This window comes from Anabas testudineus, chromosome 2, assembly GCF_900324465.2.
Source record: "Anabas testudineus chromosome 2, fAnaTes1.2, whole genome shotgun sequence".
NCBI lineage: Eukaryota > Metazoa > Chordata > Actinopteri > Anabantiformes > Anabantidae > Anabas > Anabas testudineus.
The window spans coordinates 13,983,228-14,010,894 of record NC_046611.1 but is presented as its reverse complement, the minus strand read 5'-3'; the positions used below and the strand labels follow the sequence as shown (position 1 = coordinate 14,010,894).

Genomic DNA, 27,667 nt, shown 5'->3' with positions numbered 1-27,667 from the left:
CCGGTAACCGGAGACAGCACCGTGTGTGTGTGTGTGTGTGTGTGTGTGTGTGTGTTACTGCTGCGTTCACGTGATGTCTGCAACACCGTAAATACCGCTGCTTGTCAAAAACACACACACACACAAATACACACACAGCACATCTCCGCCGTCTGGTGGTAACTACACACAACTACGACAACAGGTAATAATAAAAATAATAACAAAAATATAATTATTGTTATTACTATTATTATTTAAAGTTTTAAGTTGTGATACCCTGACAGTGTGAGAGTCTGATGTTTCCTGACTCTGTATCTTCTTTAGGTCTTGATTGGTTGTGAGTCTAAACACCTTACCAGTCCAGCAGGTGGCAGCAAACACATTATCATCATCATCATCATCATCATCATCATCATCATCATCACAACAACACACTTTGTCACTTTAAACAAACTTTATGTGATAAACCAAAAATAATACACCATTGCACAGTTATACCCACAAATACAGATGAATACACAGGATTATTAAATATACAGGTTACTGTCATACTGATGATACAGTTTACTTTTATCTCGTTAAAAACTACAAAAGAGAAGGAGAACAGATGTTTATTACTACCACTACTACTACTGCCAGTAATATATGCTACAATTAATTATAATAATGCTACCATGTTACAAGTAGTACTATTATTATTGCCACCACTACCAGAACTATATACTAATACTTAATAATACCTAAAAGTAATCTACTAAAAATTATTTATTAGATTGAAACAAACAAACAAAACTGTACTAACACAACTTATCAGAAAACAATTAGTATTGGTTGTACTATTACAACTAGTATACATTCAAGTAGTAGCCTACTAATTAATTCCCTTATTATGAATACTATCCCTATTTTATAACTATATAAGTAACATTATTAATTATATTTTAACTAGTATGACTTTAAGTACTATTACTGACAATAATAAATACTGGTGAAGGAAACGAGAATTCAATTTTTTATATCGTGCACGCTCATATGCGCGCGCACCGTGCAGCATGAATGAGAGGCGGGAAGAGGAAGTGACCGTTCACCTGATCAGAGCTGGACCGGAGCCGGATTATAGCCGGAACTGAGCCGGAACTGAGCTGGATCAAGGGGAATGAATGAGTCTTCATCGCCATCTTCATCCGCACTCGAATGTTTAAATGAGGATATTTTGTGAGTGGAGTCTGGCGAGGAGAGGCTCGTTGGAGGGGAATCCCAGCGGTCAAACGGAGGGGGCGTGACCACCGGCAGGCTGCGAGTGTGTGAGGAAGACCCGGAGTTCATGCTGCCTGCGCCCGCCGCCTTCACCGACCAACTCCCGGAATATATTTCTTCTGCTTCTCATTTTTCTATTTCATAATTTCATCCGGTCGTGAGTATCGAGTGTTTCCCCGCGGAGCTGCAGCAGCTGGCGGATTTCCTCCCGCAGAAACAGTCGCTCCGTCTGTCGGCATCATGCTGGATTTTCTTGTGAATCTCTTCAGAGCTGAACCTCGTCTTCACGACGAGCTCGGACCTTCAATCGACCGATAATCAATCGATCATGGCCCAAAGCTTCACGACGAGAAACTAACCTTCGGCAGCTGGAGTTTCATGTTTAAAAGCTCGTGTGTACCTGAATTTCACACTCAAATCAAATCACACTTTGGTACAGTTTTGTTCTCGCAGAGCTGAAGTACTTGATGTTTTCGGATATAATTCATTACAAAGCCCGTTTGTTGGATTAAAGAGTGGAGCTCTACCTTAACATTACCTGTGAAACGTCACCAGGTGCTGCGCTCCTATTGGTGGATCAGTAATGCGAGCAGTGGCGGGGTCTCTGCTCTAACAGCTACCTGCAGGGGGAGGTGGTGGGGCGATGGCCGCCGCCTACACCAGCCGGGACATGGTGGAGGATTATCTCCGCTACCAGCTGCTCAGTACGGGGGTGGTGTGGCGGACTCCGCCACCACAGCCGCAGCGAGCGAGGACGTCACGGGAGGGCGACGCCACCACAGACCACGCCCACACAGGTGAGCACGTTTATTGTGGAGTCAGGTAAAGTGAAGCTGTGCTAACGTTACTATTGCTGATACTACCACTAGTATTTATACCAAAGGTGCTGTTCAAAGGTAACTTGACTCCATTCAAGTCTGTGAATTGAGGACAATGACTGCTTTTGGGGGAAACTTCAGAAATATGTGCTGCTGTTAATACAGCTGCTACACAGTACTGCTACTGTTATACGACTAATACTGCTGTGGTAGTAGTATCGTTAGTATTATGACTGCAAAACTTGACAAAACAAGTACAAGCAGGGCTGTGGCTCTCTAGGAGGAGGATCGCTTACACCTGATTTATGCACAGGGAAACAGTTTGGCAGCATTTTTTGAATCTGAATCCCTGTTTTAAACAGTTTCAGGCAGAACATAACAAAGACACTAATAAAAGCTCCAGTGATAAACTATCAACCTAAAACAGTAAATCTCTCATGTTTTGATGATCAATTAATTTTACCTGACCTGGTCGCTGCTCTGCTGCACGTCACAGAATCTGATGGTCACATAATACACCGTGACACCAGCCTCCTCAACTTAACAGTAACTTAAATTTGTGCTTAAGGAATCTGGGTTCTTCATGTTAAAGTTCTTACTTTAACACAGTGGATTCTGGAAATGTTGAAACAGAGGACAGATTACATTCACACAAAGTGCTGCTGAGTTTGCACAGGTCTGTTTACATCATCAGTCTTTAGAGGTGAACAGGATTGGTTGTCATATTGACTATAACTCACTCCCTAGAAGGCGCTGTTTAAAAATGAGATGGATTTTTTCCATCCTTGCCAGTAGGATATATCAAAAATCATCCACAAAATCCACAGACTTACATACATGTATGCAGTCCACAATAATGTCGCAGTCTGCACAAACTGAGTAGAGAAGAAGATGGCAGGTGTAGACTGGTTCTCTGGTTTTCTGTAGAGACAGTCGTCATTCTGAATCAGGACCCCAGAAACCACTAGACCAGTGGACCAGTTCTTCAACAACTTGGAGGAGGTGACGGCAAGATAACTGGTGTTACCACTGTCCGTAAACCAAACAAAGCGGTAGCCAGGAGAAGCTACAAGCAGTTGGGATCTCTGACATCTGCTGAGAGGTGAACCCTGGTCACTATCTCCTTTGCTTTCTCTGCCACTGGGAACAGAATTCCCCCTTCTTTATTTTCCTGTGAGTCTACATTTTTGACTATTTTCTAATTTCCAGTCCCACAGAAAGTGCAGCAGGGGCAAATCCAAGTGGGTGAATGAAGGAGAAGCATTTCCTGGTACACATAAAGTGCAGCAAAGAATGACCATGTGTCCTACTTGTGGATAATCACAGCTCCCACCCTTGGGTTGATGGACTTAACTATGCTAAAGAGAATGGGATTGTGATACTATCATTCGCCCCTCATTGCTCTCACTGCCTGTAGACCCTGGATGCAGCTGTCTTTGGCCCATTTAAGAGACACATCAACACCTGCCTGGGGTGTTCAATAATCCACGAAAAACAATGACCATTCACAAAATACCCCAAATTGTAGCTGCAGCCTCTCCTCTTGCTGTAAACATAGCCAACATTGAGGCAGGCTTCTGGACGAGTGGAATATATCCCCTTTATAGGGTGGTGTTCCCTCAGTCAGCCTTTGCTCCTGTCTTTGTGACTGACCATCCAAATACTGACCCCAGCCCAGCTGCAGATGAATTGGTCTCAAATGACAAAGAACAGGACACCTAAAATCCCACAACCACAGGCACACAATTTCCACTAGCTCTGGACGCAAAGTAACTACTTCAGTTGAGTTGAAGCCATATCCAAAAGCTGGACCGAGAAGAAGACCGGAAAAAGAAATGCCAAGTTCCATTCTCACTGCTACCCTAGTGAAAGAGAGGATTCTTAGCTGACACTTTACCCTCATTACACAGTGAAAGTTAATATGTTAAGGTCACAGTCTTTGAGGGATCTGTGTAAAAATAAAAATTGTGACAACCAACTCCATTCTCCCCTATTTGTTTCCGATTCTGTTGAGTCTGAGCAGAAACAGAGACTATTCAGAGAACATGAGGGGAAGATGCAGATTTCTACCCACTTAACCTCTGATTCAAATTTAAACTAGCTATCACAACTATCCCTACTCCTACTGTTAATCTTATTATTAAGATGCCACAGTTGCCTACCTTTATGTAATGACATCACTTTTCTCTTTCTGGCTTGTCTTGTCTCTTAGGAATCAGGTTGCCTCTTCCCCGGGTGCAAGTGGCCCTGCGGTGTGCCTGTGATGAGTTGGAGCGGCGTTATTATGACAACCTGTCAGCTCAAGTGTTGTTGCTGCTGCAGTGTCGGAACAGAAGCGGTGTGGAGCGACGACAAAACCTGACAAGGGTCAGCGATGAGCTGTTCAGGGACGGGGTGAACTGGGGACGCATTGTGACCATGATGGCGCTGGGAGGGGTTCTGAGCTCTGAGGTAGCCAGAATTGGCAGAGTGGGGCAGGTGGACGACATTGCAAGGTGGTTGGAGGATAGTCTGGAATCACCACGGCTACAGAGGTGGATAGCAGACAATGGAGGATGGGTGAGAGAATGATTTCCTTTTCCTTTTTTTGTCACAAACAAACCATACTGCATTTAGTTTTCTATTATTTAGCTCAACACAAATTGTTTACTTTCTCCTTATTATAGTTTTAGCTTTGTAATAATGTAGAAACCCTTGAATATATTCCAAGGACGTTCTGATTGATCCACGGTGTTCACTAGCTACTGAAAAGGGACGTTGGTAGGCTTATAGGGATTCTTTTAAAAGTTTGTGTAAGAAAAAAGGTCTTTTGAAGAGCTTTCAGGACAGGATTTAGGGTTTGACAAAGCCCCAGCAGTCCTTGATGAGGTTGAAAGATGTCTCCTTGAAGGTTTTATTAAAAGACTCTGGCAGTCTTTGGTGGTACCAATTATTCTTTCCAGGGACCAGATTTAGTTCAGCTTAAATGTGTCGTTGAAAGAGAATTCTTGTAGTAGTTTCAGGACTAAGCTCACAGTTCTGCTGATTCATAGACTTGGATGATCATATCCCACTAATAGTCACTAAAAGAATTCAGGGATGCTTGGGAGTGCTTTGACAGGGTTTTCAAAGTCCCTGGTGTCCTGGTATCCACATGGTTTTAGCAGCATATTACATCACCACGATGTCCACTATTTGTTTCAGTTGACTGTAGAACCACTGTCTCGTCATTATACCTGTCTGCATCTTTAAAACACAGAATAATGAACTGTAATAAATGGCTTGGTCCAAGATCAGATGGACTTCAGGTATCCTTACAGAAGACCTTCTTTGGTCTAGGACTACCCTTCCACATTAGTTCCTAAATGTGAGTCCAAAGGTTCATTGAGTAACGTCCGAGTAAATAAATTCAAAGATGCCTCCTTTAGGCATCCTCCAAAGGTTCCAGTAAGGTCCAGGTAATGCTTGGAAAGTACACCCCAGTGCAGAATTTTAAGATTCGTGTTTACGGAACAGCAGAGAGTTTAGACAGCCCCAATCTATATCACCTTAACAGTTTGTATTAGTCATCGGTAGTGTTATTAGACGTATAAAAACTCAGTGATTCAACATGAAATAAATCACATTTTCTCAGCCTCATATACACCCTGGAGGGGAAATTTGTTCTTCAGTAGAGTCTGTTTTTATTCTCTGGAGCTGTCTCACCGTGGGGAGATCGGACGTGACACTGCAGACATAGAAAAAGAGTATTTTGGTTTGAATGCAAATGATATGCAAAGTGCTGAAAATCCCTAAAACTCTACAGACTGTGTGTGTGTGTGAGACAGACGATGAAGGACAGAGTGACAGTTTTGCAGACACACATAGAAACTGTCAGATTGAAAAACTGTTTTCATGAAACTCGTTAAACTGATACTGAGAAAAACAGGCAGCTCAGAACCTAATGTGGAGTTTTCTGGAGTCAGATTTAAATATAAAGATTTAGAGGACAATTTAGAGACTAAATGATGAAGTAATTAATCATGTCTGAAATTTACTAATTATCTTACTACATTAGGAAACATGAGATTAAAAGTAGCCCATTTATTATTTTATTCCAAATTCCATCAGAAGTCTTCACATTTAAAACCAACTGGTTGTTAAATGGTGTCAGTAGTCCATTGGGAAAATATACGATTAATACCAACAACAACAAAGCAAACATTCATGGAAAACCCCTTAATTATAAATACTTGCTGTTAACTGCTCTATTTAAAACTTTAGTTGGCACACCCTTAATTCAAATTATTTTTAATGAAACTTACACTGGGAAAAAACTCCAATAAAAAGCTTGTTGTTAACTGGCCAAGTCCAAACATATAGTGCAAAACCTTATGATTAAAGAAAACAACCAAACCTTCAACCTCTGATCAAAACATACCTTATGTAAAATGCTCAATTTTAAACACACTAGATATATCCTGAATAAAAACATTACATTGGAAAACCATAAAACCCATGATTTAAAAAAAATAACCAAACTTCCGCTGCTACTTTTTATTCCAATTTTCCAATGGGAAAAACATAATTAAAAACAACTAAACCTGTATTTAAAACTTACCCTGGGAACCTAACACTGGGAAACCCTCCGGGTTACAACTAATTGTTCATGGATCCATCAACCAGTGATGTTGGGAAAAAAACGACACTATCAGTGAAAACATTTGCTGTATCCTGATTGGCTAACAGAAGAAGCCTGATGTGAACATGTGAACCTCACTTTATCAGGCCAATCTCAGATCCTGTAAGGACCAAATTTTGATATATTGATGAACTGATATATTTTTATGTATTTGTAGCAAATAACATGATTGTTCCTCAGAGAAAGGAGCAGCAGAGACGTGCTTGTGTGAGTGTAACGTGTTTGTATTTACGTCTATGACAAAAAGACCCTTGAACACAAAAGAGAGAAGCTTTTACTTTCTATTTATACTCTCTCCTGTAGCTGTGGTTTCCTTCAGTTTTATCTTTTGCCTGATAAGGTGTGTGTATGTGTGTGTGTGTGTGTTTGCACTTATGTGTGTGGTATTACCTAGAAATATCTTTCCAGGTAATCACCGTGGTTGTGTTTCCGCCTCAGGCTTCTGATCAGCTGACAGTCTGTTTCTGTAGAACAATGTTCAACCTAAATAACAAGACAAAGTATAGACACACAGAGCTGTGGGGTTAGTGCCTTGCTCTGCGCCTTCTGAAAGGAGTCAAACCACCAGGCTCCTTTTGAAAGTCAACTGAAAACGCACACAGACCTCAGGTCAACTCTGTGTGTTTCAGAGTGTGTGTGTATGTATGTGTGTGCGCGCTGTTAGCTCTAAGAACTCAGGCAGTGGTGAAGCCGAGCTGCTTTCTCAGAATTCAGTAACAAATTTTCCATCGAGTCGTTCAGATAGAGACAAAGTTAACACTGAGCGTGTTTGTGGTGACCCCACTGATGGAGGTTTAAAATTCAACTGCTTCACTTAAAGTTTACAAAATGTTGTATAGGGATGATTTATTGAATCTGAATCATTTTAAATTCTTCATTTACTTTGTTAAAACAGTTCAGTTTATAGTGCACCAATAAAATTCAATATATATTATTTGATGTTTTGTCATAAAATATGAAGTGATAAAAATGACCACTATTAAACTTTAGACTTTAGGCTGCAGGTAAAACTGCAGCTCAGCAACACCTGAACGTGTGGGTCCCCAGACGTGAACTCTGCAGTTGAGTTTCACACACGAGAAGAAGAGAAAAATCAGCTGAGGGTTGGTGATCCTGAACAGAAAGTAACTAACTGCAGAAAAAGACGAGATTAAATGTATCTGAACCGACTCAGAGATGACGATTGATCTACAGACCAGTAACCTCTAACAGTGTCTCGAGCTTTGCACTGTATACTGTGGCACTTCCTGTCCACAATGTATCATCATAATTCCTCACATTCATGATATAATTGTAATGTGAGCATCTCATGTGAGTCTACAAACAGAAACAGTAGTAGAACTGAAAAAATACTGCAATCTAGTTTAAGTCAGTACTGTCTACAGGGCTGCTGACAATACAAAACAATGATCAGTGTAAGCTACAGAGACACAGAGTAAAATTACCCCAAAACTCTTTATACTTTTAAAACTTAAAATAAGAGGGCGGTCACATGATTGTAGGGCGAAAACATTGTGACTGGGTTTACCGAGGAGGTGGAGTTGTGCAGGTCTTGTCTGAGGGTGAGAGGGATCCCCTACAGTCTGAGAAACTTATGCAGTAAATATGTATATTAATACGTTTATTTAAATATGTGGCTTCACTGTAGTTTTGCAGTAATATTTAGAGTCCTCTGCAGATTCAGTAAGTTAAAAATACTCAAGATTCAGTTTCTGTTCCATTTTCATAACCGTGTAGTCAATAAGGTAATCAGTCACAGTCTAGAGATATTTAAATATAGTCTTGATATATTTAAATATAGTCCAGAGATATTTAAATATAGTCCTACAGGGATTCAGTGATTGTCAAAGACTGCAGATGCTTAAAAAAATCTTTGATTTTACCCATATTTTTAACAAATCTGCTGTTACAGCTGCAGAGAAATTAGAAACCAAAAGACCACATCATCAGCATTTCTCCAGATCTCCAGTGAACTGATCTGTGGGACTTGGATTCTACATTTTCTGATGTTTGGAGGAGTTTTTCTGACAGCCCACCAGTCACAGAATCTGATCTGTCGGACAGTCGGAGAGAATGCAGATTTCCTTATTTCATTTATGAGATTTTGGGAATTCTAAGGTCCCCAAAAAATTGAAATCCAGTAATCTAAAGTTTAGGTCTTAAAAAGGTTCTGATAGGTTTTACGTTGATGTTACTTTTGGTGTTGATTTGACTTTTGGTTACGTTAACATCAGTCGTGCAGTGTCTTTATACCACACAACAGTACCACCAGCTGAGCCGGTAACCCTTCCATACATTCAATAACAGGTTGTTTGCTTCTTTCATCTACCAAATATGTGAAAATGTAGAGTTAAAACTGCTCTGAAAACATTCAGCATTTGATTGAAATCAGTCGAACACAACTAAATGGAAGAAGCTGCACCAAATTTGGGGTTTTAATGACAATGGAATCATCAGAAAAACACCAAACCCCTATTAAGCCCTACAGAAACTATCTGTCATCAAACAGTATTTTCTTCTGCATTAGCATGGGAGCATCACAAAGACCCAGTGTGTCCCAGTCTTAGTTACACATTCTTATTGTCCTCATGTCTTTCATACCGGTTTGTCAGGGTGGATGTGAAATAGATCTTAGAGCAGATCTATCTATCTTAGAGCAACAAACCAAGCTGACAAAGAACTACAGGCATAAACTCACATCATCTACACCTGGGCTGTAGATCCACTAGTAAAAAGTTCTCCTTAACAGCAGATGGCAGTAGTCTGTGTTCCTCATTCACAAAGGCAAAGTAGAAGAAGACTTCTGACTTCAGACTGCAGATATACAAACTATAAACACAGCCACACTTGTTACTATTTTTACATCATGGACAGTTTAATGGCGAATATGTCTGATAGAAGTTTTAATTTACCCTGAGCCAGGGAGCCACTCTTCTTGTGCAGTGATTCACTGAACAGCCAGTCAGAGTGGAATCTCTCAATGATAAGCGCAATACAGACCAAACATGCTGAATCGATTCAAAATTCACAGACGGCATCGGTTTAGTGGCAGTAATACGGCACAATGCAAAAACTAGGCCAACAGATGACTGTCTTATTGGCCAAGTATGTTTTCACTTACAAAGAATTGGACTTGGACAAACAACAAACCTGAACAAAGTGAATCACGAACAGGTAAATAAAGAAGAATGCATGTGCACAGTTAGGTAAACTATGAGTAAGTAGTTTATGAAGTATCTTTATATACAGACAGACCTGTATGTGCAGCAGTGGCTGTATACGTGTGCATATGTATAGTATGTACAGCCTGCGGTTAGCGATATACTCTATAGGCACAGTGGATGTTGTAGTGTTAAAGGGTTATTACGCAGAGTTTGTTTCTGATATAACACATTTAACCTGAAATTATGTTGTTTGGGCAGAAGCACCAAAATCCCTGACTTCAGTGAACGAGCCCCCCACTCCAGTCTGCCAGTAAGGAGAACAACATGCTGTTTTCTGATCAGTCCACTCAGCAAAACACCACCCACATATATTCCCTCTATGTGAGTCATCATTTCAGAGAAATGTGACTCAGACTGATTTCAGCCATCACAGCAAGTCTTCCACTTTACAGTATTTGTAGTCAATCGATGGTTTCCAAAACCTGTCCCAGTTCGGAGTGGTGCTGACAATCATCCATCACCATATCTTTCATTGATCAACTTGTAAGAACAGACTAAGGAATATTCAGTATTCAACATGTTAGCAGTGTTTTCAATAAACACACACTTCCAATGCACATATACACATGAAGGTAAGATCATCCATTGTTGTTAACTCAACAGCTGAAGATATCATTCCAGTCAACTCAATGGTTATTTTTACCACCTTATCTGTACCTAACACTGTGCTCTTCTGGAGCCACTGTTCCAGCTTAGGGGTCACAGCCCTGAGTGCTCCTACAACAACTTTCCACTTTCCACATCTTCTCCAGATCCTATTCCAGGCACTGGTTGTCCAGATACTCATACTCTTCTTCATATTTCTTTTGGATTCTGCCAGTGTAGATCTCTTTTATGGGGGGTAGTGGAGTGCTGATAACATGCCCTGCTTCATCCACTCCTTGCAGGTCCTCTCAGTTCTCTTCTGTGCACCTGATGAACCATACCATGCTGCGGTAGGTTAGAAGGCTCTCTGTTATTGTCCGACAGAAGTTGGTCAGCAGCTGACAAGAGAGATTGGTGTTTCTTAACTTCCTCAGGAAGTAAAGCCTCTGCTGGGCCTCCCCCCTCTGATGGGAAGTGTGCGTGTGATCAAGGTGAAGTCAGTTAAAACTTGAAGAACTTGAAGCTCTCCCACCTCTATTAACCTTCTCTTTGTGTGTGCAGGGGGCAGAGAGCGCAATGCTCTTATTTCTAGTGCGCCATTATCTCCTTTTTTTTTGTAAGGTTCAAATCCAAGTCACTGTGTGTACTAAGTAGACTGTTTGATTATTGTCTGATATCAGTCCTACTATAGTGGTGTCATCAGTAATTTGGCAATGGTGTTGGAATAGGGAACAGAGTAGGGGCCGAGGACACAATCCTGTGGTATGCCAGTTTTAGGAAGAGAGTGGATGATGTGGGAACTCCTATTCTGTTGGTCTGGGCTCTATTGCCCAGGAAGTCCAGTGTCCATGTACACTATGAACTGCTAACACCCACATCGCTTAATATAGACCTTCCACTATCTTCTATCACAATTTATCTCGGCTTATTATGCAGGGTTGGATTAATACCAGATGTCATTGCAGAGGACTGTGGTGTACCCTATGACTGTCTATATACCAGCTCTGATAGTCCTTGGACTATGGGTGGGACCCACAACATCTTGGGGAGAACATGTGAAGTCCACAAAGAAAAAACACTGTCGTTTCTAGTTGGACACCACTTGTCTACCGTCCATGGAACACTGATTTTCTGTATATTACTCAGTGAGATTTCCCAAGGCTATCATTATTTATCCATTACCTCTTCCAATAAACCTTCATACATCTGCTTAGTAATCAGAAAAAAGAGAATGTTTCAAACTGCAGAGCTTCAGTATCACAGAAATACAGTGACACTTGTCTGAACACCTATGACTCCAGGTGCTGCAGTCAGAGGATTATCACAGAAGACTAAGAGAGATAACAGTTGTAGCTGCCTACTGTAACAGTCTTGCTCCTCGTTTCCTAACTTCAGTTATGCTCATTCCAAAATCATAAACCTCCATAATTCCACTTCAGAGAACAAGAGGTGCTTCTTATTACTTCAGAACCTGCCTGAGAATCTTCTTATTTTAAGTTTGCTTCAATATCACAGTAATCCAGTCCAATAGGTGTCAGTACATTGATGATACACAGGAGCTGATCACAGAGAATTCAGCAGCTTTTGATGTGGAAGGTTTGTATATTTCTGAAACTGACGGCCTCCTTTTGATGTGTGGGAATCTATTATCTGGGTACTTTTTGTTTGAAGGTGTTCAAAACTAAACATAAATGTTTAAAGTCTGTGACAAACTTTAGTCACTGAAATCCCCTAAAATACCATCAAATACTTTGTGTATGTTAAGACATCAACCATCAAGGTGGACGTCTGACAGAAGGAACTGGACGAGGGTTCTCCCCTAATCATCATATTACTGTTCCACATCAACACACACACCATGAAGGGAAAGAACCCAACATTTCCTCAGTAACGCTCGACTAACCTCACACACACAATAAACATCACTAAAGCAACATGAACATGTACACACACACACACACACACACACACACACACACAGACACAACACGTGTGTGTTCGTGTTGCAGGTCTTAGTCAGGGGACACAATCTGAAACTGGATCCCTGCTGAAGCAGGTTCAATACTGTAATATTTATAACTTAATGAAAATGACACTGTGTTGAAGTGGGCTGGGTTCAGCATGGACAATCTGTTTAGATGAAGGTCATCAGAAGTCAGTTATTAATACACTTAAAGAGCTAATTAACTGTTTCCTCTCCACCTGTCCCTCTCTCTGATTTCCCAGGATGCCTTTGTGGAGTTGTACGGTGATTCCAGGCCTCCAGGCAGTTTCTGGTCCATGCGGACGATGTTTGGACTGGCTGTACTGGGAGCAGCTGGCATCACACTGGGGGCCCTGTTCTCCCAGAAATAACTCTGATTCAAGCCAAACCAGTCTGAACTGGTCTGGTCCAGTCCAGTCAGCAGCCTTGGATATGCAGTCTCTCCAACATCCACCAGATGCTGCTGTAATCCAACTCTGGCTGAAGTACAGTGAAGGAGAAAACTTCTCTCTACAAATACAAAGTCAAAACAGAGTCTCGTGATCGCTGAGCTGCTTCTTCCGCCAGACGGAGGGACGTTTTTCAAAGTAAATGTTCCTCCACTGAGGTTTAGGGTGATGTCCACTTGGCAGCAAATTTAGGACGGAGGTCATGCCTGACAATGCCAGGAAACATTTTAATATACGTTTTACAGTATGTTTATGGTTCATGTGCACAGATAGTTAAAAATAAATCACACAAATTTTACAGAAAACCCTTTCAAGGAAACTTCAAAATAATATACAAATAATCTTACTTGACAAGTCTATCATTCAAAATTTGGAGATAATGAGTCTTGAATTGATTTTACGTTCATTGGTTTTCTACCTCGACCTAACATTGATTAAGGTCTATGTTATGTAGATAAAAGCAAATCATTTACAGTTGTACCATTTGATTTTTTTGGAGCTGGTAAGAACATCTTAACAGCCACAAAATAAAGTTTGATTTAAACATTTAAACCATACAGAAAACCCATCCAATATCCCATTAAATGCTAAAGTCACTGAACCAGTGACATTTATGTTACTTGGTCTGTTACTGTTAATACTGTTAGTACAATAAGGATCTTAATAAGGATCTCATGATGACGACAGCTGCACTGGCACTGTGCAGAGATTTAATTTGAGCTTAATGCACTCAGCACCTTCTTCACACAGAGTTGACTTTGCAACAAGCCGATGGCGTCTCTTGTGGTGGAGCTATATTAACAGATTCACTCTAGATTAGCTATTTTAAAAGTCTTCATGGCTAAATACATCCTGGACCTGGTTCTGTGCTGGACACGCAGATGAAACTGACCCTGGAGAAAACAGAACAAGAGGATTATTGAAAATCTGAGCTGAGCTCATCACAGACTTTCTCTTCACCAATGTGGTTTTCTCGAACTAAGACAATTTGGAAATAGAGAAAATAGAACCTTTTTATAAATGTGGAAGAAACTGTCTGTTGAGACCAATACACCTGAGGAAAACTCCAAACAGCTGTTAGACAGATGTGTTTCAGCAGCAGGGGGGATGTAAGCCAATGGCAGCATGTGATTGGCTCCTGGATGAATGTTGACGCCAGTCAAAGACAAATCAGGACCAGGACCAATTTCTAACGAAGCACCTTTATAGAGGATTTATAAGCTGTAAGTAACGGTTAATAAACGGAGTAATGCTGAATTATTTAGATCAGTTATAAATCAATAAAACAAACAGCTGTGAGCAACAGATCCATGAGTTTAAAGAGTTACAACCACAGATGTACCCACTCTGCACATTGCTACCTCACGAATCTCGCTTTTCTTGGGAGCCCGTCTTCAGAAACGAGATGCAATTCATCACGTGGTGAGGGCAGAATGTAAAGTGAGCAGCAGATCTGGATCAACACAACGAGAAGCTTGGAGCACTTCTACCTGTAACATAAACATGTACTTACTTTGCTCTTCCTCTAACTTCTGTTAGTGGCACATGAACAGTGACGTGTTGCTGCTGTATTTTAGCAGGTGCAGCTGTTTTCTATATGTACAGAATATCAGTGGTCTGACGTTTTGTCAGACACCAAAACTCTGCACAGAGGTTAACAATCTTTGGACAGGATTTTAATGACAAAGCTGCAAATCACCTGTTCATTGTGAGGATTATGAAGTAAGCAGTAGAAATACAATATATAATCATTCACTAATATGCAGAAAGTAGCAAACAGACATCAACCATATTACTAACTGATGAACCTGAACATTATTACAGAAGAGCTGTGGAAGCATTAAACATGTGCAAGTCAGACTAAAATCTGAGAACGTGGAAGTTTTCTGCAGGAAGACAATCATTTAAAGTGTCGTTTAAAGCTCATTCATGTTTTCTGTGGGTCTGCAGGGCCCACACGTGCACTGTCCAGAGAAAGGCAGGTAGAGAGGCAGGTGAACTTACAGAGTCCAGGTGATGATGCCCAGACAGGGATCATCCATGGCCAGAGTCAGGAGGTCATCTGAGAACAAAAGGACAGATTAGTGACAGTAACTCCCAAAGAGCTGTTACTGCACACGCTCTCTCTACACGGTGTTATTCTCTCTGGCTCGTTTCAAACTTATTTCTCATCAGTTTCATCATTTACTGAAATCAATCCTGGTGCGTGCTTTATCTGACAGAGCACATTAAGTTGAGACTGGTTTAGTTCCTCTTAGCTCTCATGGTGCATGTAAAGAGTCCTCCACAGTAAGAACGAACAGTGAAACCATCAGCAGAGACCTCGTCAGATCATCGCTGTGGTCACACAAATGTTTTTACTGAATGTTTTCCCAACTTCCAACTGTTTGTTTTACACAGTACTCGATTCTGCCTACTGATTTTATTTCTTTGTGCACAACAGACAAAGCGAAGTTAGATGCTGATAGAGTCACATCGGTCCCCATGTGTTTTTTATTTTGCTGTACATGTTAATCTAACACCAGAGTCATTGTGATAAATCAGAGATAAAGAGTCGTTCTGGGTCATAAGTAAATTCAGTGAATTAACAAATGTTTTTTTATCTTGGGATTCTTTGTCTACTTTATGTCAGAGGCATAAAATCCAAAACAGATCACTGTTCAACTATTTCATAAGTCGACGATGAAGAATTTGTCTCACAAAGACTGCGTTCTTTGTTATTGTGTAAATACATGTGTTTATGTCATTTCATTTTCTAGCTGTTTTTTCCAGATATGTTAAAGCCCTTTTTTTATAAACACTGTTAATTTGTTTTTGCCTTAAATGAGGTTTGTTAATTCATGGTTTATATTTTATGCACTTTATGTTATTTGTTTTTATATATTAAAAATTTACTGGAGTGAGCATAAATTCAGCTCCTCGTAGTGACATAAATGTCCTTTTCTTTGCTGTAAAGGTGATTGCAATGTTAACGAGCACAATTACACAAAACAAAATTAATTAATTAATAGAAGATTTAACAAAAGTTTACAACAGAACATTGCGAAAATCAACAAGAGTAGTTTAATTTAAATTCAATTGTCTTCTAATCCTGGGTCAGGACTCCGGAAGCAGAGTTCAGTAATACAACGCTACAGTATAGAAACATCAGTCTCTCCATCTCACTCAGAAAGAAATGGATGCACCATGACAGTATTGTTAAGATGATAGAAAGCTGATTTGGTGACAAACCTGACAAGACTCAAAGCAGTCAGGTCACTGTTGGTGCAGCAGCTCCACCTGCTGTCTGAACCAACAAACTGCACGAAGAGAAGAGCAGCAGAAACACAGGACTGTTTCCAAATAATGATAAAACTTCTTAAAGGAAAAGAACATTTTACGTATGCCAAATGCTCTAAAACATTTGTGCCTGTGAAGCTAAAGGTCATGAATTATGGTGTTCTGTTAAAAACACAAACACAACAGTGTGGGTTAAAAAGAAAAGTCACTAAATGTTTATTTAGACATGAAACCAACATGTTTAATGTCTAAATAAACATATCACTGTGCCATAAACTAATGACAGCTTTATCATCCATGCATCTGGCTGCAGCTCAGTTTAAACAGATCCTGTGAATGTTGATTGATGCTGCTGCAGAATGAAAGTTTTACCCTGAAACTCACATCGACTGATCTTCCATCATTGCTCCTGTATCACACCTGATGGATATACTGGAAGAATATGCGAACAAGGTTTTGGGTCTCTTTCATTCTGAGTGGAAGTTGACCAGTCTGTGCCAGGGGGCCTCGTTCCTCTCGTATTATATCCATGGCCAAGGGTGATGCAGTTTAAATTGATTCAGTTGTCCTCGATTTGATATTTTTATTACATTATAAAATATATAAGAGCCTGAGGCCCAGATATGGAGCAGGTGCAGCAAATCACCTCCAAAGAGGGTGAATGTATCCAAACACCCTTACCACCAAAAAAACTGGCTAAATCACTCACTAAACTATCACTACTACTGGCACTGCCTGATGGAAAAACCGAGAACCAAAGAGTCGAGAAGTACAGTGAACCAAGCAGCTTGACTGAACTAAGATGCTTTCAAGAAAACTGTCACTTCTAAATGCACAAACAATAAAAGCTTTATTAAAAATTCAAAAGGCAGATACTACAGAAATAAAATAGAGCACTTGTTCCAAACCCATGTTACCTTTGTTCTTATCAAAGAAACCCCTAAAGAAAACCCATTATTAATGTTCTTCACTGGTGCTGTTGAATTAAAGTAGATTCCACGTCTAGGTTTGCACTCAACAAAGTGCTGAGGTAGGCTTTGAGACTTTTTGGAAATTTGCTCACTTAAGAATAGCAGATATTGTGGTATAGTATCTTTGTTGTGCTGCCTCCTCTTCGTCCGTCTCTCTCTGTGATGGGTTCCTCTGACTCGAAGCTGTATAGTGCAGTTACTGGTCCTCGCAAACCTGCCCAGTGTTTTCCTGCTGTGCTTTTCTCTCTCGTCTTTCCACTAACCTCAATCAGTCGAGGAAGATGACCGCCCACCCTGAGCCTGGTTCTGCTGGTTTCTTTCTCCAAAGGGAGTTCTCCCTCTGTATTGTCTCCTAGTGCTGCACAGTGGGGTTGTTGAGTTTTCTATATAATTCTTCAAACAGATTTGGTAAGGTCTTGACATTTGGCACCATGTAAATAAAATTCAATTGAGTTGTGCTGTTGCTGCTTCACATTAACTTGAGCTCTGTAGAAATACATGGATCCTCTTCACAGAGAGCAGAAATCAGAGCAGAACTGGCTTCCGATCCTTTTCTTCTCACTGTGTCGATCAGCATTCGTGCTTTCTCTGCCCTGTGTGCTGTTATGGAAATAACCTCCATTTCGTCTTCAGTTATCACCCGATCTTCCAGGAGTTTATCCAGCAGCTTACAGAGAACTGGTTGAGAGACTCTGCTAACAAACTGTGTCCGAACAGCCGCAAGCTTTTGTGCTGCAGGCACAGTTGGATTGCTGTCAGGGAAGCTAGGACTCACCACTGGTACAGTTGGAGTCCATGTTGGGGGACTAAATCTCCACCTTGGGAAACTATGAGTCAATGCTGGAACACTTTGATTCATTGATGGGACTCTCTGAGTCCATGTTTGGCCACTTGGAACCTGTGTTTGGGCATTTTGAGTGGATAATGAAACACTCTGATTCCATGCTGGGACACCTCGAGTCCTTAGTAGGACACTTGGAGTCCTTAGTGGGACACTTGAAGTGCTTACTGGGTCACTAGGAGTACTTACTGGGTCACTTGGAGTATTTGCTAAGACACTCTGAGCCCTTGTTGGATCAAGACCTGGAAGATAAAGGAAAAAGGTGCTTGTATTAAAAACCAGGTAAACACTTAAAGACAAGGCTGACAAGTTGTCTTGAGTCTTGAGTTTATAACTGGATGTTTTTAGCTGAAGTTTGAAGAAATTCCCTCAAAGTGTTCCTGGGACATCACCCACACACTAATGGGACTGATATCAATTCCAATGAATGACAAGGACTTTTCCTGTCTGTTTCCAGTCTGTTTTGACACATTAGCACACTTTTTTCAAGGAGACACTGTTTCAGTACTCACAGGTTTTGTCTTTGTAAGTTTTAATGATGCCGTTTGAAAGCCTGTAAGGACAAACATAACCACAGTTACAAAGTAAGTAGAATTAATCAGGTTAAATTTTGATTCGTCAGCTGACTTGGGTCTTACTTTCAAACAATTACCACAGTATCATCATAATGTAGTGACGGATATCATGGTAACTAGCTCCTGAACAAGTTAGGTTGAAAATCAGGTCAAAATGTATGAACACCCTGCTTCTTAACCTTCTTAGCATCAAATATTGTTTTTAATGGAGAATGTCAGTATGTACACTATTCTGCTGAGCGTTTGTGCTATAGGTTGTTTAACGTAACTCTGCTAGTTTGTTCTGTTGATTGTTATTGTACGGACCCTCTCTTCTTTGTTATGTCCTCCACAAGCCGTGCAAAACATAAGTGAGTTTTTTTTTTTAAACCAAGATTGGATCTTCCCCCTTCTACCTGCCAAAGTTACTTTATCACACATTTAGCGTATTTTATTAATTTAATCAAATTAATTATTTTCAGTAAGTTAATGTCATAGATCATTTTACAGGTCTGCTAATGATCATCCTTTGTTTGTGTGTCAGCTTAAACACATCAAATAAAATTCTAGTTAAAACAGTTTCATTAGGTTTGTGTCCTGAGATCCCCAGACGTTGCTCTTACAAGAAATATTGAGTGTTTGCTTTGATACCGTGTTTCAATAAAATATTTCATGGACTGATTCCAGCTCTCTACTGACCTCACAACCTCCAGTTTACAGTCTGGACTCTCCACAAGATCACACAGTAGCTTAGCATCAAAATTCTGCAACTTGTTCCAGCAAAGGTCCAGTTTTCTCAGACACGAATGGTTGGACTTCAGGGCTGAGACCAGAGATGCACAGCTGACCTCGGACATATGGCAGAAACGCAATCTGAAAAAGAATCGTTTAAGTTTTAGATTAGTAATAGAAATTCAGTGTTTAAGAAGCCCAGAGATTAATATCCATTGTTAGATTTGACTTCTTATAAGATTTTATTAATCTCAGCACAGAAATCAAAAAACAGGATCTGACCTCAGAGTCTCCAGTCTACATTGTGGACTCTCCAGAAAACCACACAGCAGCTTCACTCCTGAATCCTGGGGTTCATTTTCCAGGTTCAAATCCAGCTCTCCCAGTGAGGCATCCAACATGAAAGGAGAGGTAAGGAAAAAACTTGTCTCTGATCTGAATGAATAGATAATAAGCAATAAGAAATCCAATTTTAAACCCCATTTTTAATCATTTACGTACAGGCTTTCATTTTATAGTTTAAAATGTTTTTGTGTTGATTAACAATCTGTGACTGAACACATCTTCATTCATACACATTCAAAAACATCTGGTACATACAAGTTGTTTCCACTCAGGTCCAGTTCTGTCAGATGGGAGGGGTTGGACTTCAGAGCTGAGGCCAGAGAAGCACAGCTGATCTCTGACAAACTGCAGTTCTCCAATCTGAATAAAGAATAAAACATTAAAAGATGATGTTATGACATAGAGGGGTCTTGAAAATGTTCAGTCGAACACAAAGAAGAATGTATTTATCTCTTCGAGGAAATTGTTGTTAGAAAGTTAGATATGTAAATTATGGTACCACTACTACAGGGTTTTGCTGTCAGAAAACAAAGACATTTTCGAAAACATTTTTCATCAGGAAGAGTTTGGGGATAATGTGAAGAAAAAAAACTACATTAATTCTATTTAGTGGAAAATGACAGATTAAAAGAAACTCTGTCTGCACATAATGAAGATTGTGTTAATTCGTTATTAACATCAGCAAAGAGCAAAATCAATAAAAAAATAATGGACATGTCTGACCTCAGAGTCTCCAGTCTACATTGTGGACTCTCCAGTAAACCACACAGCAGCTTCACTCCTGAATCCTGAAGGTTGAAATTGTCACTCAGGTCCAGTTCTTTCAGATGGGAGGGGTTGGACTTCAGAGCTGAGGCCAGAGAATCACAGCTGATCTTTGACAAACCGCAGTTATTTAACCTGAAAAAAAAAAAAGAGCAACAAAAAAGTTATTTCAGATGATGTACACTAATGAAACAACATTCACAACTTCAGCTCTCTTTTCCACCTGAATATAATCCAGATTTCAAATGAGCAAAAGGAGCAGATTAATCTTAAATTAATTAAAGCTATGGAACTTAAAATTTGGTTACAAATTCCTTATTCACAATAACTACATGAAGCCTCTGTCTTAGTGGCTGCTCATGCCTTGAAGAATAACCACAGTATTTCAAAATTAATCCCATTAAAATGTTTCTGGAGAAACAATTTCTCGACTTTAACCACGGCAGCAAGAACAACAACTTTAGGTTCAATGTAACGAAGCAATGTCAAGAGTTAACAACTTGACCTGTATCAGTATGCAAAGCATAACTACGAATGATGCCTGACCTCAGGGTCTCCAGTTTACAATTAGGGCTATCCAGAAAACACCAAAGTTCCTCTCCTGAATCCTGTAGGAAGTTCTTACTGAGGTCCAGAGTTCTCAGATGGGAGTTGACTTTCAGAGCTGATGCCACAGAACCACAGCTGGTCGTTGACAACCAACAGGAACTCAATCTGAACAGTTTAACAAAGCAAAACAGAGCTCTCATTAATATTAATGATGACATGCTGCTGCTTCAGTAAAGACATCATGACTTAGCCTTTGCAGCTCCCAAGATTAACAAAGGCAGTCTGACACATACCTCACCGATTAGAAGAGGAGATGCTGAAATCAGTGTGTTGGTAAAAATTAGTTAGAACAGTCAATAGTGTAAGAGTTTAAACAAAAAGCTACGGTCTGTTCTCCACCCAACCATCAGTTCCGTCAAGTTTAGAGTGCAGCACTAAGCTGAAGCTGGTGTCTGACCTCAAAGTCTCCAGTCTACAGTGTGGACTCTCCAAAAAACCACACAGTAGTGTCATTCCTGACTGTTGCAGCTGGTTTTCACTCAGGTCCAGTTCTCTCAAATGGGAGGGGTTGGACTTCAGAGCTGAGGCCAGAGAAGCACAGCCAATATTTGACAAACTGCAGCCATTAAGTCTAAAAAATATAAAGTAAATCCATTAATCAATCAACGTCAATGATCATCATAATGTCAGCCTCCTACAGACATCATTCAAATGTCACCACAACATTTATACAACTATTCATGTCAACACTGATTCATAACATGCTGCTGACCTCAGTCACATCTGGAATTAGATCATTAATTATATGTATATTGATAATATCAATGTCAAATAATTACTTGTTTATACAAATCTGATTCTGTACTTAATATTTCAAATAATAATTAATTTTACCTAAGAGTGAATATGAAAAATTATTAATTAAAACTAATGAACAGGAGTTTATATTGTTAGTATTACATCTACATTAGTCACAGTCAGTGAACTGACCTCAGAGTCTCCAGTCTACATTGTGGACTCTTCACAAAACTGCACAGCAGCCTCGCTCCTGAATCTTGCAGGTTATTTCTATTTAGGTCCAGTTCTCTTAGGTGGGATGGGTTGGACTTCAGAGCTGAGACCAGAAAATCACAGGTGATTGATGACAAACAGCAGGAACTCAATCTGAATAAAGGATAAACAGAAACAAAGAAACATGCAACTTAAAAAAAAAAGGTCTCTGCTTTACACTATGAATGTTTCATCACCTGTTCATAAAGTTTAGAAAATAGAATCAGCTGAAACAACAGGATGCAGGTGAAATGTTCATAAGATGAGATAAGATAAACCTTTATTCATCCCACAGTGGGGACATTTCAGTGTTACAGCAGCAGAAAATATGCATTGCATGGCAACAATCTAAGAATTTAAAGAAATTACAGAAAAATAATAGAATAAGAATAAAAAGATATGACACTCATCATACACCCAATTGCACCATGGTCCAGTTATATTGCACAGTTCCACAGTTTTAAAGAACAGTTTTTAAAGTGACAAGTAATAACTGATCGTGAAAATGGTTCACTGGGATCAGCTCTGATTATAAAGTCTGACAGACAGTTTCATTCAGGATGTAACAGTCTGTCACTGTAGGAGCTGCTCAGAGATGACACCGCATCATGAAGGTGGTGAAAGTCCTTCTCCAGCACTGATGATAGCTTGGCTACTATCCAGAGGCATCCCCAAAACAGAACTGGTTTTCCTGACCAACTTCTCCAGTGTTTTCCTGCCTGCCATCGTGATGCTGCTGCCCCAGCAGACCACTCCATATAAGATGGCTAAGGCCACCACAGAGTCAGAAGTCTTTAGTAGTGCTCCCTGTGCTCCAAAAGACCTTAATCTCCTCAACAGAAAGTCTGCTCTGTCCTTTCTTGTAGAGTGCATCAGTGTTGTGTGGCCAGTCCAGTTTATTGTTCAGGTGAACACCCAGGTATTTGTAAGAGTCCACTCTCTCAATGTCCATTCCCTGGATGTTCACTTGCGGAGGTCCACCACCAGCTCCTTGGTTTTCCCCACATTGATCTGGGGGTAGCTCCACTGGCACCAGTCTACAAAGTTCTGGATCAGCTCCCTGCATTCTCTATCATTGTCGTGATCAGGCTGACAATGGAAGAGTCGTCAGAGAACTTCTGCAGGTGACAGGATGCTGAACTGAACATGAAGTCGGAGGTATAGACAGTGAACAGAAACGGGGCCAAAACCGTTCACGAGTACCAAAGTGGCACTGAACCAAAAAACACTTTCAAAGTGATTTTAGAGAAAATGTAAGTATGGGTTTTTTATGAAAGGTAGTTTTAATACAAATACTTCACAGAATCAAGCTGATTTCTGGGAGTTAATAGGGAAACAATAAATTGAAGGAAACATTTGTCTTCACCACATTTCCTGGCCCATGGCCGATTGCTCTCATGAGCATCCACTCTCTCAGTCACCCTCGTTTCTTCCTTCCTACGTGGTCCTTTAAGACGTGTGTTTTTGTCCCAGTAAAATACGTCAACAGGTGTCAGCATCATGAGCATACAAGCAACAATTATACAGGTGAAGTTCGGAAAGGTAGATTGTTCCATGATGAACCAGAGAAAGAACTGAAAATCTTTTCAGTGTTAGAACGAAAGGAAATTGTACATATGGTGTATCAGTTGAGGATAGTGGCATTGTTCATCAAATTTAAAATAACGTACAATTAAATTATTCTTAGCAAAGAAGAACAAAAATGTGCGTCGTACCTCAGAGTCTCCAGTCTACATTGTGGACTCTCCAGAAAACCACACAGCAGCCTCGCTCCTGAATCTTGTATGATGTTTCTACTCAGGTCCAGTTCTTTTAGATGGGAGGGGTTGGACTTCAGAGCAGAGGCAAGAAAAGCACAGCTGATCTTTGACAACCTGCAGGAACTTAGTCTAAATAAAGAACAGAAAGTGTAGATGTACTCAGTAATAATCATGATTCAGTCAATGAACTTTAACCTGGACATGGTACAACGACTTTACCTGTAGTGTGTAAATGTGAATTCATGAAGCTCATTTGTCAGGAACACATATTAATATTATTTATATTAACATATTTATCAGGTTTATATTCCAATTGAATCCGTCATCATCCCACAGCATCAAACAACGATGCCTTCACTTGGTTATAGTCTGACCCTTTGTCAAGCCGTTTGGTATTGTTAGACATGCAAATTGCCAAATGACTTCGGTGTTAATTTATTTGTAGCAGTATTTCACACTGAGATCACCTAAATCCAGTTACTTCAAAATCAAGACACAATCTTTGATTTGTAATTTGAGTATGTATCTATTTCCATTAAAATCATTATCATATCACCTGTATATGATTGGTCGCATTGTATTATGTGTTTGATAACACGTGCCGAAACACGTGTCTTATAACAGATCTGTTACTGGAGATTTGACCCTTTTTAGTTTGCTTTTTTTCACCTGTTTTGAAGAAACATTCAAAAGAGGTATTATGCAGCATATATACCACAGAAAGTTTGAAAAATCCAGGTCAATTTATTTACAGTATAATGCCACATGGGATTGATGAGGGACTAATAGGTGAGGAAATCACGTTTCCCATGAGTTTATCATAAATCCTAGGAATGATAGATTAATAAATCACATTAAATCCACAAATGTGGACAATAAATGTGCTTTATATATTTTTTGATTTGCTTTACTTTACTGTACATTTAATTTACTTAATGATATTAAAGTGGCTGAATTCCTGGTGAATGAGGCTAGCTTTCACACATATACGTATGGTGGTGTGATGGTTTGCTATATTACCTGAGAGCTAGAAGGACTTGAGTTTGAAACCTGAATGAACACCTCAGTATTACTGTTAATGGGAGACTAAATACATAAACACAGGAGAAGGTCTAGATCTAGTAAAAATAAGAACAGTAAGCATTTTATCATATTAATTTCTGATCAGTTTTTTTGCTCTGGATATAAAATTGTGAAAGTAGTAAAGTAAAGGTTTGACCTTAAAATGAAGTAATTCAGCAAATATATTAAAGGACCTTAGGAACCAGACACGTGTGACTGTAATATAAAAACAACAAAAATTAAATATTTCCTGTAATGTGATTACAGGGAAAAAAAAACAAATGATCTGTGTTTTTCCAACAACATGAATGAAAAGAAAAGTCAAAGCTCAGTTATAGATATAAATCTCATAAAATTTAATTAATCTTTCAATTTGAATCTTTAATCTTTCATCAATTAATGAACTGACCTCAGAATCTCCAGTCTACAGTTTGGACTCTGCAGTCCAATAGATACCACTTTTACTCCCAGGTCCTGCACATTGTTCTGACTCAGGTCCAGTTCTCTCAGATGGGAGGGGTTGGACGTCAGAGCTGAGGCCACCACTTCACAGTGCATCTGGTTTAGTCCACATTCAGCAAGTCTGTAGTTACAGAAAATCCGTTAATACGAATACAGATTTTTATGAAAGCCTAATGCATTTTGACCATGAAACAGATTATGATAAACATCTGAGCTTCAACGCTGTGGCTCAGTTTCTGCTAATGTGTTTCACATGATGCAAAACATTGACTTGGGTCAGATGTGTAGATGGTAGAAGAGGAGGGAGCCCAAGTAAATAAGAACAAACTGCAGGTTTAAGCTGCAGATAAGTCAAAAGAACAACTTTTCATTGTGGTCCAACAGTAACCTTCCTAACCTAAACAGTAAATTTAACAGCGCCTTTGTCTGCACTTATACACAATAAAACTGAAACAGTTCCTCTCAGAACAGAGGGTTCTTCTCCTCACTTTGGATAAAAGCATCTATTAACTGAATGTGGATGTAACAGAACAAGTCCGTTGAGAGACTGAGCTGAAGTAGATGGTGAGCTCCACTAATCATCGTACAGACCATTTATTTAGAACTTATTGATTTGACACCAAATCTTCCAGACTCCTCTGTAAATAAATTATTAAACTGGTGGTTGGTAGTTTATGTTTAAAGTAATGTGAAGACAGACCGAGCCTTTGTGCAAGTTTTCAGTGCAAGCATTATTCCCTGTAGTGCCTCCTCTGGTTTGCCGGTCAACCTCCAGTCAAACCCATTCAGAACCTCCTCTGACATCTGCAACATAAAAACAGAGCACATAACTTGCTGTGTAGAACATACAACAACATTTATATAGACAACGCATGTGTGCATGAACGGCAGCATGCACTGTGGTGCTGGAACTGGGTCAAGGGTGATCATCAAAATCTGTGTTGTGTTTTTACTGCTGCTTTTCTCTCAGATGGTAGAACAGGTTTCACATGCTGATACTGAGACCAGACCTAGCAGTAGATTCTGGCAAACCTACTACCTGTGATTACTCTCTAGTGATATAACATCTGTCTCAGTCAACCCCGAATCACCAAGAAGCTTGTGCTTTTAGAACCACTGTAGTTTACATATAATTATAGTTAAATAGTTTTATCTCCATATTGTTTTTAGCTATGTTGAGGTAATCCTGTTTACATTAAATCTGACACCTGCTACTTCAATGTAGTTTTCACTTTTTCATTATAACTGAAGCAACAAACTAGAGAAATTCAATAGACAAACACTTCAATTCTACAGATTTTCACGAGTCAGTAGCAAAATTTCAAATGAATCAGTTTAAATAATTGCCTAGCTCTCTGACAGTAAAATAAAAAATAATGCCTTAACACTCACTCTGGTTTTCAGTTTTCCTTGTTCAGCTCAAACGTGGCATTTACAAAAACTGATCTGCCTGTTAACTGTAACAATTTGTTTTCCAGTTGTGTCACTGTTAAAGCATGAAACTAGACAAACTGGTAAGGGGCTCAGGAATGGAAGGAGGAAGAACAGTAAATGGAGTAGAAAAGTACTGGTGAGCAGGGGATTCTGGGAAATGTAGTCAGGTCTGTGAGAGAAACATACAGCGCTAGAAAATGATCTGGATCAAACATGGGACAGTGGGTTATTAAGTCCTGGGCAGAGGATACATGGGCAGGGAGTAATACAACAAACAAAGAAGATTGAGGGGTGGGAGGGGGTAAGGTACTAAACTCAAGATAGTTTCAAAGATAGTCCTGGGTCAGAGCACTGGTGATTGGAAGCAGAGTCACACATCAACACATCCGTCCAGGTTCCAAAAAAGGCACCAGGTCCAAATATCAGATGGGAGAACAACTTACAACCAGGGTCCAGTGTCTATTGATGTTAACGTGCATAGGGTATTTAGCCAAATGCTTTAGAGATCAGCGCTTCACAGTGTAGATGGATAATGTCCCTGAACATACTGTGACAGCAACTCAAGACTTTTTAAAGGCAGAAATGTAATGTTCTTCAATGGCCAAATCATGTTTTAAAAAATATGGTTATATTTACTATTATGTCACTTTGTCCAGAATCTCTTGAGTCCCTGATGATGAAGGTCCTCTGTTTACGTCTGTAATTTGTTTCTGTTAAAATAAATCTTATGGTCAATGCTTTGATCACATCTTGATTGTTTTATTTGAAATCCACTGCGGTGGTGTAGAAAGGCAAAATCATAAAAACTAGTCTAGTCTAGACAAGCTGACTGACTGGTGGACCTGGTGAGAAAGTAAATAACAGAAGGAGAAGTGTTATAGAAAAACCATAGGTGAAAGAAGAT

General features: G+C 39.8%; 2 protein-coding genes across 2 annotated transcripts; one reads left to right on the top strand and one right to left on the bottom strand.

The window, feature by feature from the left end:
* Positions 1-424: 424 nt before the first annotated feature.
* Positions 425-14,966, top strand: LOC113163585 (apoptosis regulator Bcl-2-like). The gene is made up of 3 exons (XM_026362341.1): positions 425-2,036; positions 4,270-4,616; positions 12,753-14,966. Exons 1-3 carry the CDS (start codon positions 1,883-1,885, stop codon positions 12,879-12,881), a joined length of 630 nt encoding a protein of 209 aa, XP_026218126.1. The 5' UTR covers positions 425-1,882; the 3' UTR covers positions 12,882-14,966.
* A 2,120-nt stretch (positions 14,967-17,086) lies between these two features.
* On the bottom strand, positions 17,087-19,969 carry LOC113163573. Its single transcript, XM_026362323.1, has 5 exons — positions 19,937-19,969; positions 19,619-19,771; positions 19,304-19,477; positions 18,563-18,603; positions 17,087-18,292 (listed from the first exon to the last, which is right to left on the bottom strand). The coding sequence occupies exons 2-5, from the start codon at positions 19,735-19,737 to the stop codon at positions 17,679-17,681; spliced, it is 948 nt and encodes a 315-aa protein (XP_026218108.1). The 5' UTR covers positions 19,738-19,771; positions 19,937-19,969; the 3' UTR covers positions 17,087-17,678.
* Positions 19,970-27,667: the final 7,698 nt, after the last annotated feature.

Bases quoted from the DNA above. Each gene is read 5' to 3' on its own strand.
- LOC113163585 (XM_026362341.1), top strand. From the start codon at position 1,883: ATGGCCGCCGCCTACACCAGCCGGGACATGGTGGAGGATTATCTCCGC. The intron at 2,037-4,269 runs GTGAGCACGTTT...CTTGTCTCTTAG, and splicing joins CACAGACCACGCCCACACAG to GAATCAGGTTGCCTCTTCCC. The intron at 4,617-12,752 runs GTGAGAGAATGA...CTGATTTCCCAG, and splicing joins TAGCAGACAATGGAGGATGG to GATGCCTTTGTGGAGTTGTA.
- LOC113163573 (XM_026362323.1), bottom strand. From the start codon at position 19,737: ATGTTGGATGCCTCACTGGGAGAGCTGGATTTGAACCTGGAAAATGAA. The intron at 19,478-19,618 runs GTCAGATCCTGT...ATTCTTTTTCAG, and splicing joins TGTAGACTGGAGACTCTGAG to ATTGCGTTTCTGCCATATGT. The intron at 18,293-18,562 runs GTGAGTACTGAA...TTTATCTTCCAG, and splicing joins AACTTACAAAGACAAAACCT to GTCTTGATCCAACAAGGGCT.